At 39.0% G+C, this 15,487-nt stretch overlaps 1 protein-coding gene across 1 annotated transcript in view; it reads right to left on the bottom strand.

Annotated features, from left to right (window-relative positions):
* LOC139627963 (A disintegrin and metalloproteinase with thrombospondin motifs 7) overlaps positions 1-15,487 on the bottom strand; it is a 75,195-nt gene that overhangs the window by 58,603 nt on the left and 1,105 nt on the right. The window contains exons 2-4 of the mRNA XM_071489194.1: positions 12,623-12,990; positions 3,330-3,513; positions 1,264-1,463 (exon numbers count right to left, since the gene is read on the bottom strand). Coding sequence (XP_071345295.1) covers positions 1,264-1,463; positions 3,330-3,513; positions 12,623-12,990 — 752 coding nt within the window. The remainder of the gene's footprint in view (positions 1-1,263; positions 1,464-3,329; positions 3,514-12,622; positions 12,991-15,487) is intronic.

Here is a 15,487-nt window from a genome sequence, read left to right as displayed (position 1 = left end):
CTTGTTTGTTAACACACAGCGATAATAAATGTCCCAGAGGAAATACAATAATTTACCATTAGATCACCATGTGAAAGGAAGTTGGGAGCTATTTCTGTGAAAGGGCTTCCAATTTCTTTCTGCTGAGATTGACTCTCCTGGCTGTTACATGTGTGTAAATCATACTATTGGGTGCATGCAGTACAGCAGAGTACAATAATATGAACCTCTTGTGAAGTTGACAACTTCAAGACAGCATCTGTGACATGACAATGGAGCAGCTGGTGGCTGAGGAAGATGGTACCATTACTTATTGTTTGGACACGTGTAAGAGGCTCTTTCCTTTTATGCTGTGCAAGATTGTTTTCACATAACTGAATTGTTTGGAAGTTCAAAGCTGGAGCGTAAGGGACTAAGAAAAAGAACCTTGAGAGGATGTGGGGAATAATGGCTGCTTCCTCTGTGTATTATTGTCTGTTAAGTCGGTTAATCCACGGGCTTCTCGGTCAGTGAAATCCCTTTCCTGATATCCTGTCCTCTGATAGTGTTTTCAGTAGCTGCATTCAGAGCAGACATGACTGCATTTTGGAAAAAACGACTCATGTGCTAATCAATACCAGGCAAGGAGTCAGTTTATTTAACCCCTAACTATGAGGTAGTAATAGCATTTCTTGTGAAAGGCTATGGGGTCATGGTTGAAAAAATATAGATGAGAAATGTTTAATCAGGCCATTACCTGAAAGAAGATGGAAAAACAAATAGACTGCTCAAGCAGCAGTATCATCAAAAACATCTGGGAAGATGATGAGACATCCTGTAACTCTGCATTCAAAACATCTGGAATTTTTTCCTTTTCTTTTAGTAGTACTTTGAATCTATGAAACTACTCTGCAATTTGAGCTTTAACTGTGTGTCTCATACTCTCATTATGAAACATAATTTTTACCAACAGTGATTTTACAGGTCATTACAAGTTATCATGTTTTTGTACCAGGAAATTACTTTTGAATCAGAAAAACTACATTTTGTCTTCACCTTCTCCTTCATTATTATTTTGTGGTATATGGCCTCATGATCTTACACTCAAATATTATTTGTTTGTTGCATAGTGCTACAAGTGAACTTTTCAGGGGACACTAAAAACAGCACATTAGTAATTAGCGAAAGGCTAATGCTATAGCGTGTAGCAAGTCTCAGGAGGTACTGCTCATTGTACTTCAAACCACATGTATTTCAATGCATGAAAATGTCACATTAACTTTATTGCTAATGTCACATACTTACAATATTCATGACAGCGAGGACGTAGCCTTCCACGGCTTTGCTCCCATGATACTCCACCATTTTAGGGTCAGCCACCACCAGCGTTTCCACCCACTTCTCTTTGCTGACTGAGCGTTGACGAATTCTCCTCCTTCTTCTCTGCTGGCGGTTCTCCCAGCGCTCCCGCTGTTTCTCAACGTCTTCAAGACTTTGATGGGAATCTGGAGATGGAAATAGAAATAGACATCTAAAGCTTTCTTACTGAGGCACAGTGCGTACTTACAAAGTACACTGGGTACAAACAATGTTTGGCCGAATCAATTTAACTTAAAAATCTAAGTAAGCTCTATGTTTAAACATGTTTATCCAGGTCGAGTTAACCAATGTATCATGGTTGTTTTTGAAGGAATAACACAGCCAGGAACACCCACTGTCATTTTAGCACAGCCTCCTGGAATAAACCTTGATCGCATCCAAAAATCAAATCACTTTTAGTTGATGCTGTACTGTGTTAACTCTCTGTTATTGTTTTGTGTGAACAACAATGATGAAGATATTATTTTGTGGTAACTGTTAACGGAGGATTTCTATAAAAGAGCATGTGGGTTCAGCTAGAGGTGGGCCAGTGCTGACCATTTTGAAAACCATTGTAGGCAAAACTGGATTCCCAGAGGATATTTCCACTGGATTTGTCAGGTATAGGACATTTTACAACAGTATATCACAATATAAACTGATCTTTTAATATAAAATTACATATACATGATAGTGAATTTAATGTATATCATCCACTCTTATCCCCAGCAACCCTAATCTGTAAAATAAAGGTTAAAGGTTAAAGGACCTATTATGCTTCCTGCTCTAAAATTTTATTCTGGGACTCCACTACAGTAGCTTTGCATGATTTGCGGTTCATTAAAAATCCTCATTAATCTCACACTGCCTGTTATGCAGCCCCTCTGTTGAGATTCTGACTGAAGCAGGCATCATTAGCTCAGGCCAACTTAAAGTCACTCTCCCTAAAAACCCATTTTCTTCTGATTGGCCAACTTCCACAGGTCTGGTGAGCTGTAGCACCCAGTGCTTGTGAACACACCGTCATCCTCTGACCAGTGTGGAGGTGCTGAAAGCAAACTGTTAAACTACCAAGTAACATGATTTATTGGAAATAGCAACCTCTCCACTGCATCCGTGCATGTTTGAGCCCGAGTCTGATCTGGAATGACAGTGGTATGGATTTAATCTGTCAATCGTACTCTGTATATAAAAATGTTTTCTACATATGTCCATTTTAATAGTTCTACTTCAGAGAAATTTGATAAAATACTGGCTGAGGTGGAAAACGTCTGTTGTGAGGAAATACCAAAGGTAACATTACTTGTAAAATGATATTCTGCCAATGTTGCCAAACCGCTGCATAGTAAACCTGTACAGTCGGTTATTTATATATAAGGATATGAGGAAAAGCTAAATTTTGTCCCCCTTAAATAACATAAAAAAATTAGAGTACATTGTCCATTTTTGAGTAAATATTGTCAATAGAACACAATATTGTCTATCTATCTATATTGTCTATCTATCCATCCATCCATCAATCAATCACTGATTAAAAAGAGTTAACTTACCAATTAGTGACACACCACTGCACTAAAGTCAGGAAGCAACTTATTCATGTGGCAAAAACCACGGATGTTCCAAATAATAATTCACAAACGCTGCAGGACGCTCAGTATTCTTTCAGGGTTAATTTTGAAAACCAGAATTTTAAGTAGCTTTTAAGTAGCAGTGTTTTTATTCTTGTGACCCCTGCAAATAAGCCAGAGACAGACATATGATGGCGAAACATAAGACTTTTATCAGCCATCATCTTCATTCTGGTCAGTCAGTGCTTATTGTCTTATGAGTAATGAGTAAGACTCAGCATAATGCGGGCTACTTATCCCAATTCTCAGATGTGCTGACTCACTCGTGTGCTATTATGCAATTCCATGGAACAAATACAAAGTAAACTGTGAACTACTGTAAAACTTTTAAGTGTCACTTTTCATCCAGTGTGTGCATGTGGTGAGAAAAAAAAAAGGATTTACTTTTGAGTCCACAGGTACCGTTGAGAGCTTGTTTCCCTGAGATTGGCTGTACGACTGGAGTCCAGGAGGGAGGGGACGCGTGGCGTTTGTAGATGGCATGGGCCTGTGGTGCTGAGGTCTCATCACTCGACTTCTCCAGAGGCTGAATAAAAAACTCCTCATCAGACAACCTGAACAGTCCCGTCTGAAGAACAGAAAGAAAGGCCATTAGTCAGTGCTTCCTCCATCTCTCTAAATATTTCATTAAGACTTTTTATCAAGATTATCAAGAAGAGCTGTTGAAATATTGAGAAAAAAGCTCAATATTTCAAAAGCACTGGCAAACCAAACAGTTCTTTATTTGATCTTCTGCCATCATAGACATGTCATGAGTAGGCATGAGGTGACACATCACTTTAGAGCTGCAACAATTAGTCAATTAATCAATTTGTTGATCAAAAGAAGATGAATCAGTGACTATTTTGATAACCAATTAATCATTAAAAATTATTTTTCAAGCTAAATATTACAGTTCCCAGTTCTTAAATGGAAGAATTACTTTTTTTTTTTAACCTTACATTGTAGCAAATTGAATATAATTTGATGTTTTATAGCATCCAAGTGATTCATTTATTCACAAAGAAAACCAGCAGATTAAGTGCAAGCAAAACAACTGCTAATTGCAAACCCACTGTATCCACACACAGGCTTTACATACTACATACTTAGAATGGATTTTTTTATAGTACAATATTCACAAAACAAGTACAAGTGATTTATTATCTCAATCTCAATTTAAATAAAACCACTGCAGTATTATTGGATTAAAAATGTGTTTCACTATTTGTAAGTGTGACCATTCATGCAATATTTTATATATTTATGTAATAATACATACAAGCCATTACCATATAATATAATATAATATAATATATATATATATATATATATACACACACACACACACACATATACACACACATATACACATACTCACACACACACACACATTTTTTTCTGAATAGATTTATATTGACCATGTTTGAATGTGACTATGCTGCTGTACAAACTCAGCACATCCTGCAGGTGCTTCACAGTTACAGTCTTCAAATGAAAACAAGTGTCTTTTCTCATGCGTCAAGCAACAGCGTCAAGTTCCTGTCCTATGAAGCTTTGCCTTGTAGGAAAGTAAGAAGTTATATTTGCCTGCTTTAGCCTCATGCTGAGCAGGCAAAAAACCCCAGTTGGAAATAAACATGAAATGAAATATAGCACAACGACATAAAATTGAGAAACACTTCAATTTTCGTATTGTAAAATGATATGCAATATGTTATCTTAGTTTTTTGTGTTTTGTTTATTTTGTCTTCAAGAGCTGCTCATCAATAACAATTGTGGTGCAGCTGCTGAGGAGAAAATTTGGAAGAACAGATTTGTTCTTGGCTCACAAAAACTGACCCAGTAACCAGAATAAACAGTCTGATGTCTCGCTTCTGCTTTAGCCATCCAGGGCGTGACTGAGGCTGGGGAAAGATCAGATATCACATAAATTACTGCACCCTAAACCACGCTGGCACACAGCCAAAAGCAAATTCCAGTAGCCCCCTTTTTTTCCTTGCCCTATATTTAATTCCTACTCATCTTATACCCCCGTTTTCTCTCCCTCAGCTGTCACAGAGGCACGGAGTCGCACTGAAGCTCAGACAGGAGGGCTGGTCCTACAACATACACTATGTACAAATGTTATACATTGAGAAAGTTGAGTACTAGAATGCAAACTTAGCTGGACATCAGCATAAAACTGAATGTTCAGACTCCTGCCATTCTATCTGAATTGTTTAAATGTGTCCTGGTTTTATGACTCAGTGAAAAACATATTGACTGGACTGACACAGTGTGCCCCAGGTGAAATGGGAGATCAGATCAGTGACACAGTGTGATGGAAATATCAATATTTATAAGTAAGAAAATTTACGATGCAGTTTATTTTTAAGCAACGACTCCAACAAGAAAAAACATGAGTTTCCTCCTGTGGTTCAGGAATGTAACACCACAACAAAACCTTTAGTCTGACACCTATTATTTCTTAAATCTGGCGCATCACGCAACCTATTATTCAATATTATTGTTGGAGTGAACTCTGTATTTGCAAGACAGAACTATTTTTTATATATACAATGTTTCAAGTAATAAAAGAGGAGGCCTATTCATTTGACCTTTATGATTCAGCAAAGAGCATTTTGTAACTTAAATCTTTCTAACCATGTGGTTTTCATTGTACAAAGGCTTTAGTTAACATGTTGATATTTGCTTTGATGACATGATGATGAATATGATGACAAATGGTTTTTGTAAACCATTACATCCCTCCTTACATGTCTGGATAAAAAAAGAGCAGCTGTGTCTCTACAGGATGTCAGACATTAGCTCTCTGATGATGATGCTTTACTTTAATGTTAAGGACACTTGAAATGTAATGATAATACTAATTGCAGATGCTTGGATACCCTGTAAATTGTGCTAATGAAAATCAAACAGTTTTGGTTTGTAATGAACACAATGTGGTGGACTTAGCACCGCAGAAATAACACACAAAACACTGATGAGTTGAAGAATAAAATACAAATATTGCACAATATGGAGACAACGCCTCACAGGAGTCAGAAGTCAGAGGGATGTGTTTCTCTGAAGGGTTAACATATCTCAGTATTTATATAAATCCAGCACCATGATACCAACATAAAACGAACATATAGTATTTGTAGGTAGCTGAATCCTTCTGACTTTTTGGGTTTTAAGCAGGAGGTGTCAGAAAAGTTACCTGTTGCTTAAAATGCTTAAAAGGAATAATCAGTTGGTTGAAAAATCACATGCAAACACACAAGGACACACATGCTCATCGACTTCAAAGAAGAAGATTCATTACTCTGCCACAAAAAGACAGAGCTCGTTTAAATACGTTTTAACAACGTGAATGGACTAACAGAAACCTGAAGGTAGATGTGTGCCGGATAAACCTGATTGCCTTCCCACATATATTCTTCACAGGGTTTCTTTTAAGAGCTGAAGCTAGAGAGTGAATTTGCATGACAAAGACGCAGGACGGTGGAGTGAGACTCTGGTTTTAATGGACAGATAAGCCATGTATTAATGTTTCTGATGTCATTCAGTCCAATTTCTGCTTTAAAAGCTGACCAAAAGGTATGATTTCTTCTACAGTACAATAGAGATGGCTCAATACACTTAAAAGTATTAAGCATAAGGCCAAATATAAGTGTCATTGCAACCATGACAACAAAGGTCCTCCAACCTTAAGGATGTTCTTATTTTAACCCAAACTATTATCTTTTCCCAAACCTAACCCACTGGTGACTGTTCCACAACCTTAAACCATGTGTTTATTGTTGTTACCATGGAGATAAAAGGCCGGTGCGCCCGCTGCTGGTATGCTCTCATGGGTCGTACCTGAGGGTAGGGAGAAGGAAATTACATGGTCTCTTAGCTTGGAGGACCTGTTGCCATGAAAACATCTGAAAGGTTGATGGATTTTTCAGAAATGATTGGATTGTATCTGTGGGCATCACTGCTAGTGATGTTACAGCTGCACTCATTATTATGTCTCAGAAGAGGATGTATTTTCTATGTTAAACTACGAGATTAGACAGCAGGCGTTTACATTTATATAAGTTAACATTTATATCTATAGCAGGTTTGTGATTTTTCTTATGTCAGGGGACCAAGTGTTTTTGCTGGGGTACCAGATTTGGCCAACGGGCCATTATTTCTCTGCCACAGCTGTACTGGCCAAAAATTCTGGATGATTTTTCTGTGGAAAGCAGTTTAGATCATAACTGTTAAAATTCCTAACCTCCTCAGTAATTGGTCACAGTGGGCTGTTATGGGAGGTTGCTTCTCCACTGAGTGCACACCAAACACTCAGTATCCACAGGCGTGTGTATTATCTCCAGTGCCTCTGTATTTGTGCAAAAATCTGTCAGTAATGACTGTGTAGTAGAAAATTATGTGATGACTCATGTCACAGTGCAACAAGAGGAACAATAATGGACACTCAGTGACTGATATGATGTTTTAAATCAGAGTTTGAATACTCATCATCTGAATACCTACATAAGTAACAAAGCAGGTGTAAGGCGCCATTAGCATATACTGTATATAGAGTACAAACACCTTTTGTCCTGATACAATAAACTTCCCACAGATTTCTGATTCATTTTCAAGTGACAATCACTATCTTTAAAACCTCATTATGATTTCAAAAGGAAAGCAGATGGAAATTAGCACACATGCTTTAGCACATTAACACACACACAGACACAGACACAGACACAGACACAGACACAGACACAGACACAGACACAGACACACACACACACACACACAGGCCACTTTATCAGGTGCACTGGCTCACACAAGAGTCAGCTCTATCCAAACAGCAAATTGCAAAGCTCCGTGGATAAAGGGTGCAGACAGAAACAACAGTCATATAGACATTTTCCAAATAGAGGAAATCTGGGACACACCATTCTGTCGAAAACACTGCCAACAAAAATCATCCACAAAGACTCAAAGAAGTCTTAACAATGTCAAAAGAATCTGCAGAACTCTCTCTCCTCATCAGTCCACAGAATATATTACTCCTCCATCAAGACGCAAGTATAAAATGTGTTTCATCACAAACTAGAAAAAACACTACTGCTCATCTCACTTTGGATAATCTTTGGGTTATCCAATGCTCTATAATGCAAAAGTACTTCCACAGAGACATACTTTTCATAAATAAATTCATGAATTGCACACTGGATATGAAATGAAGGAATGGCTGCTTGCTGACTTCAACTTTAAAATCTGACTGAAATCACATTTAGTCATCCTTCTCTGCTGTCTAAAATAAAGGCTGTGTGTTTTTTTTAGATTTTATTATTAAAAGAACAAAAGGTCCTTGAGGAAAACTTCTTTTTCCCTCTGTGGCTGCAGGGGCCTGAATAAGAGTGGCTACACAACCTGAGCTCAAGATGGGAGCGACAAAGTAAACAAACTTGCACTGTAGCTTGCATGTGATGGAGGGACAACCCTATTGAAGAGTGAGGACCACACCAGTGTCTTAACCGACTAAAATTACATGCTATGCAAACATGAAGGGCACCACCATGGGAAAAAAATAATTAAAAACATTTTTCTTATATAATATATTGTCAGTTAATTACATCCAGCTAAAACTAGTATTGCAGTCTAATACATGGGTCCTGCAATAAATCCTTCCTGAAGGTTACGATGTTCAGTTTTTGTTGAAGGGGTGTTGTATCATCAATTTGGAGGATGGACTCCTTTAGGGCCAAAGAGAAAAATGGTCATCACTGGTTATATCAGTCATTTAACCTCAGTCCAACTGATAATGTGTTTCAGATGCTTTACACCAGACAAAAACATGCAATAGAATGGCGCTGGCTGTGGTGCAGTCCTGGCAGAGCACCACCAATGTGGATAACATGTGTCTGTGTGGGTGGGAGACTTCAGAAAGCGTATGTCTGCAAAGGATTAACAATTAATTACTGAATATAATTTTTTTACTTTTATTTTTGTGTCAAATTATTTGTGGTCTCCCCTAAAACTGGGTGAAAATAAAGGTGAGTGTGGATTAGTGTTTATGTTCAACTGCAGTAGTGCTGTGGAGCAAGTTTGTCAAAGTTTAGTTTTGTTTGTCTTCTGCACAAAGGCACGCATGCACGCAGGTGTGCCAAGACATGCAGCAATGGGAGAGCAAGGACGAGGCAGAAGACTGCAAACAAGTAAACATGGACATGTGCAGCATTTAAAATACCCAATTAAAAAAAAAAAACTTGGCTCTGCAAATGTTTTATGGGGAAGGAAATGTATTCAACAAGCTTGTTAGACCTCACAATGAGTTTTGGTCTGTGACACTGACTGTCATCACAAGTTTTGTTTGTTATCTAGAAAACTTTACCTTCCAGCATACCTGCTTAGTACAAAAACCAGACACCCCAGTGAATCATGCAGCTGCAGCTTAATATGTGTGACTGTGGCTGGTAGGCCCCTCCTGGTCTACGTCCAACCATTAGACGACCAGGTGCTGGGCAACACTGAAGGGTGGACTCGTCAGAGAGATGACCTTACTCCAGTCCTCTGTGGTCCAGTCCTTAAAACTCAGCCTGGCTCTTCTTTGCCTCTCATTGATGGAGGGCTTTCTCTCTAGCTTTGCATGACTTCAGCCCTGCCTCTCGGGGCCTGTTTCAAACCGTCATTGTCGTGCACTTCACCCCAGCTGCCCTTGGCCATCCTTTTTGTAGGTCACTTGATGTCATCCTACGAGTGACATTGAGTGACATGTTGAGTGGCATTTGAACGAGTTGGCGGTCATCCCTCATCCCGGTCAGTGAAGAGTTGTCGAAGTCTGCTGCTTGACCTTGTTCTTATCAACCGCTGTCTTTGAAATTTTAATGATGGAAGCAACTTAACGCTCACTTTTTCTCTCTGCCAGTCAAGCCAGAATTAAACCCTTCTTTTCCTCAAAACTCAAAACTTTTCTTTTCATCTCTCTTGACACATGGTCAATTGTTATTTTTTGATTCAAATTACGTTTGAGGTACTCCCAGCAATGTTTTTGCCATCCAGCTGGTTTAAGTGGAGCGGGCAACTGTGATGTTCTCAGGCAGAAATGGCTTTACAGGTGAATATAGTCAAGCATATTGAGTATAAACAGAAAACAAAGCCGTTGTCTCAATGGGATTTTGGTCCATTTGAAGCAAAAAGAAATTGGTAGTTCTTTTCAAAATAAATGTAATAATCAATATTAGACAGAGGTGAACTGAGAACAGGCTTTGAATTGCCAGTCTGAAAAGCCTGTGAAGCTTTTCAGACTGGCAACTTAAAGGGGAACGCCACTGATTTTAATCTGTATGTTTACAGGTCTTAGGGAGTACTACATATGTGAAAAATAGTTCTATAACATCTTTTGTGAAATTTGATACATTCGTGTCATGCTGTGGCCTGAAAACTACGAGTTTGAAAATCAAAAAGAGGTATGGAGTTAAGTAGGGATGTCACAAGAACTGATAGTATAGTTAGGTATTAAGTGAAGGGTCTGGAGGTCCTCCCCCAGGACTATTTCAGCATAAAACAGTATTTGCTGCATTCTGGTGAATTTTTATTCACCATTTTGAGCCTTTTCCACATCAATTTATGTTGGAAATATCTTAACTTGTGTAAAGGAAAACACAACATTTAGACACCTGGTGAGAATTGCAATGCAATATAATGCAGTATGGCTCTCAAATTCAAAAGTCCCACACTGTCAACAAATTAAATGATGATGTTTCTTGATGGCTCTGCCATTCTTTGGACAGCTACTGCACAGCTAATCCTGAATTAGCTTGTTCGCTGCTATCTTAGCTAGCAAGCATGCTTTAATGGGCCAGCAACTTTACTTTTAAGTGATAGCTCCATTTATTTGACATGAGTCAGTGATGTGCTGCTGTGGACTTTGCATTTTAGTGACATTAAAAAATGCCCACAAAAAAAAAACTTAATATTAGTTTTTATATATATATATATATATATATATATATATATATATATATATATATATATATATATATATATATATATATATATATATATATATATATATATATATATATATATATATATTACACTGCTTTATCTTGCTGTCAAAAAGCCCCTTTTCAGTTTGTGAACTGTTGAACTACCATATTCCTACACAAAAGGGCACTGTATTACTTCACAGATCAGCTGTTCATGTCAGCCTAGGTGCACTTGTGCGTAGAATGCAGTAGTCCAATGGTTGAAAAAAATGCAGTTCCAAAGAAAAGGGCTGACTGACGCCAAGATGAAGAGGTGAAAATATTCTAAATATAGCGTGCACTTAAACTGATACTCGTTTTTTTCTGTGGGTATTTTTTTAAAGTGGCTAAAATGTGTTTTTTCTGCTGATCCCACAGCAGCACATCACTCAGCTTCTCTAAACTGGGAGCACACTGATTTGAATCTACTGCAGGTAACATACTGATTATAGATAAGTACCTAACACAATCCCACATCATATAACTCTAACTATCACTTTAAGCTTAGTTAGTAAACAAGACTTCCACTACCTAGTGGCTCACATCTGACCTGGTTTTGAGAGTTGCTGAGAAAAAAAATGTCCCAATAACAGACCTCCCTTTCCTCCTTTTCCCTTCTGGCTCTCCATGGTTACCAACCTGCCTGCATTTGCACGGCACCAGAAGAAAAGATAAGACACTGTTCATGTGTGTGTGTGTGTGTGTGTGTGTGTGTGTGTGTGTGCGTGCGTGTGCGTGTGGTGGTGATAATTACATTTGCAACAAAAGATTCAGTTGGCTATATGAGTTCACAATTCATATTCATTATTGGGAGTGTCGGAGACATTGTTATGTCTATGAGTAACGTTACCGTGGTTTTTACAGGGGAAGACAAATGCAAACATCGTATATTGAGCGGGGCGTATTCCCTCCATCCCTCCCAAAACTGATGCCTGTGACTGACCCTGCGTCCTGCAAATTATGTTTTTCTAGACATGGACTGGCTCCAAAATGGAGAAATACTGCTGTAGCATTGCAATGATGCTGTGTCAAAGATTGAATTTGTCTCTTTAACATTTAAAATCCCTGAATAAAATGATGAGCCCTAACATTTCCATAAGTGCTCTAAAAATTCTCTCCATTATAAGCATACATCTGCAATCATAAAGGCAGAGCAGAACAAAAATGAATGGCTGCATTTAGAATGTGTGAGCAGTTTGTGGCCTATTGCTGGATTCCTGCTGGGATCTTGCATTCGTACATGATAAATGCTTTAATAAAAAAATGACGGGGTGGCAAATGTTTACTGCAAAGCCTGGTTTTGCACATGTGTGTATGTGCGTATACAGTATATGCTCCACTGCTTGCACGCATGATGTTCAAAGAGCAAAAATGAGTGTTATCCACAAACTGTGTACATCTTCTGGCTGCAGTAAAGCACTTAAGCTCCGAGTCTCAACAGAGGATGTCTTCAGACACACCTATGTTCTGTGGAAAATCCAGGCTGTGCAGCTGTCTAAATGACCCTTAAGTTCTCAGCTAAGTCTGAGGTCTGAACATCCATTTGCACAGATTTTGATCTTCACTCCTCATGACAGGCACCTGGCACTGAATACAGCCCTGCAGCTGACACCTCTGCACTTAACTTGTAAGGTATATGAATACAACTTTGAGTGCACTTTAAAGTAACTTTAACTACTTTGTTTATCCACTCACCAGTCCATCACAGGTACTAATGGCTGCGCTGCCTTTAACAGTGGCCCCGTCCCACACTTCACCTAAGAAATGGCACTGGGAGGATCCAGGAGGACGGATCTTGGCCCCATTCAAGCCACCATACCTCCTCTCTGTCAGGAAGCCTGGAGCCAGCAGGTGTGGGTTGAGGGTGAGGTTAAAGTTCAAACTGTGGCCGCTGTGCCACAACTGGTAGAAGACTCGATCTAAGTCCAGTGGTCCCTCTGAGGCTTCCCGGCGCTGTACTCGCCGAGCATGGTGAGACAGGATGTTGGACAGGAAGTGACCTCTGGCATCCACCCTGGTCGGGTGAACCATTTCATACCCAGGCAGATCCTGCAGCAATCTCTCTGTCAAAGGCAAGGTGGGAAGAGAAGATGTTAGAGAAGAAGTGTTATTAAATCATGGGAAAGAGGAGAGTAATTAAATAATTAAGTGGTTGCAAAGCTATAAACAAAACTGAGGAAGTTCTAAACAATCCCATCTGGGTGTCTAATCTGTCATTTTTATGTCTGAATACAGCTGCAGTGTATACAGTGCCTGTTCTAGGAACACTGCTTCAAACAAGATTCTTCTCTACGATCCCGCTTTCACTTTTCACTCTCTTGTGCAGCAGGTTTGATGAAGTCAGTGAAACTCTTTCTTCTGATAAAAATAACACTCTTCAATTTCCTGTGATCTGGAATTGCTGAATCAGCAGCATGAGAAGCAGCTTGAGGAGGATCTCTCCCTTCTGACACAAGGGTCAGTAACATATCCCTTAAGAACAGGGATTGTTCTGTAGTGCACATTTGTCCCCACAACATGCATTAAATGTCTCCAGTTTATTGTTGAGTGGAGAGAGAAGTCTCGCTAAACATTGCATATCCTTTTAATTTAGTTCATCACACTGAGTGTTAGTGTGCACTTTCAGAACACCCACACACATCTGAAAAATGACACATGAAACTAGAATTTGAGGTATTTTAGATGCTTTTAAAAAGACTGTGACCAGATTTGTTTCATGAACAGGAGAAACCAAAGGACTGAAATCTGTCAAGTGACTGTATCCAAACAAATCCTGGAGCTGCACCACGTTTGTGAATCCATGGTGTGTCTATATATATATAGATAGAAATTGTTTTTTTCCAGTGAAGTGTTATTCATGAATCAAATACCTAGAGGGAATGAACGTTGGTGTCAGGAGCAGCAGTTTGGCTTTTTCCCTTACATGAATGTTTTCAAAAATGCATACTGACTAACCAAATTACTGCACATTAACATGATGTTTTAGGGAGGATTTTTCCATGTGATTTTTTTTTTTTTTAAGATTACATAACTTATTTCACTAGATTTCACCAAGCTGAGAACAAAGAAAGCTGGAAATGACGAGAGAAGAGGAAAACTGATTATTTGATCTGCAAGGTACAAAGACCTGCTCCTAAACCTCCATCATACCATGATTAACTTCATCATCTCATTCAATAGAAATAAAGCAGAATGCAAACAGCATTGAGACAAGGTGAGACAAGGTCTCTCTTCACCAAGCACTCCGCTGGATTATCTGCACAAATATTTTCAAGAATACATCAGTACAGAAAGATGTCAGATGTGTTTGGCAACCGGCTCTTAAGAATGTCTCACTGAATGAAGGAGGTATATTCGCTTTCATTCCTGAACGCATAAAGTAGGGCACAGAAAAATCAGATGAAATATTACCTATAGATAGTTGCAGCAAAAACCAAATATATGGCAAACAATCTGACTGAATCGCTTTAAAATTTGCACAATTTGAGCCTCAACAAAGCTCTAGTATTCCTGGAAAGGTTTTGAATTATTGCAAAAATCATGGCTGCCATCTGTCAGTCAAGCATGACTGAAGACTTGGATCCAGATGGAGATTTTAATCTTGTAAATATTTACCAAACAAAAATGCACAGGGTGTTGGCAGATGTAAGAGCTCTCTGGCTGACTTTACGTTCCTTATGTGATGATTCATATCATGGAAGGAGTTTCATAACACATGAAGGATTTTCTCCTATCTATAATAATTCTCTGCAGCACCTTAATTAACAAAACACACAGAAGTATTTAATATTAAATTAAAAAGAGTCTGTTAAGCAGCTGTGCCCTGTAGGTCTATAGGCAATTATTTGCCATGAGAAAGAGACAGGAATGTGAAATTCAATTAAAAATGCTTCATCCATAGTGACCAGAAACCATCATCCTTGCAAAAAGAAGACAATGTGGAAAAAAACACCTGCGACGGCATGAGCTCGACTTGGGTGGCGGTTCTCCATGTGGGGACGGGAACCACCAGGGAGGGATCTTTAAGCGCCTGCGAGGAGGTCCTCGGAAAAATGAGCAAAACTCACGAGGTCAATACTAATACACTCTGAATCTAAATTAGCTGATTACATCGGCATCAGGTAGCTTTCTGTCACTTAAATCAATACATCTATGCGTTTGTGTCTTTTCAAGAGGATGCCTGTGTCCCAGTTCTTTTCTTGTTTTTGTAGTTTAAAAATAAGCTTTGGGATTCCTGTGGCAACGTTCATCACCTGCAATTGTTATGTGTCCCCCAGTGACACGAGCCTGTCTATAATGCCTGACAGGCCTTTGTTTGTCTCTCAGGGGCACACAGCTGATTTATACGGGATGAGACAGAGTGCATCCAGACTCCTTGTTTTGCTTGTTTCTGTAATCTCAGGGGAGGCCTGACTTTTAACATCCAAAGCACGTAGCTACTAAAGAGAAGACTGATAGGATGAGAGTGCAGGGACTGGAGGCGGGGGACTGTACCCTACAAGACAGGAGAGGATTAATTGTCTGATATGGTGATAACCACTGGGCCTGACATTTCACAAA

The sequence above is a fragment of the Trachinotus anak genome, unplaced genomic scaffold (genome assembly GCF_046630095.1).
Source record: "Trachinotus anak isolate AG129_WGS33_773 ecotype Australia unplaced genomic scaffold, CSIRO_AGI_Tana_v1 ptg000011l, whole genome shotgun sequence".
NCBI classification, from domain to species: Eukaryota; Metazoa; Chordata; class Actinopteri; order Carangiformes; family Carangidae; genus Trachinotus; species Trachinotus anak.
Note: the sequence above shows the minus strand (reverse complement) of the source record. Positions and strands in the feature narration are given on the sequence as shown.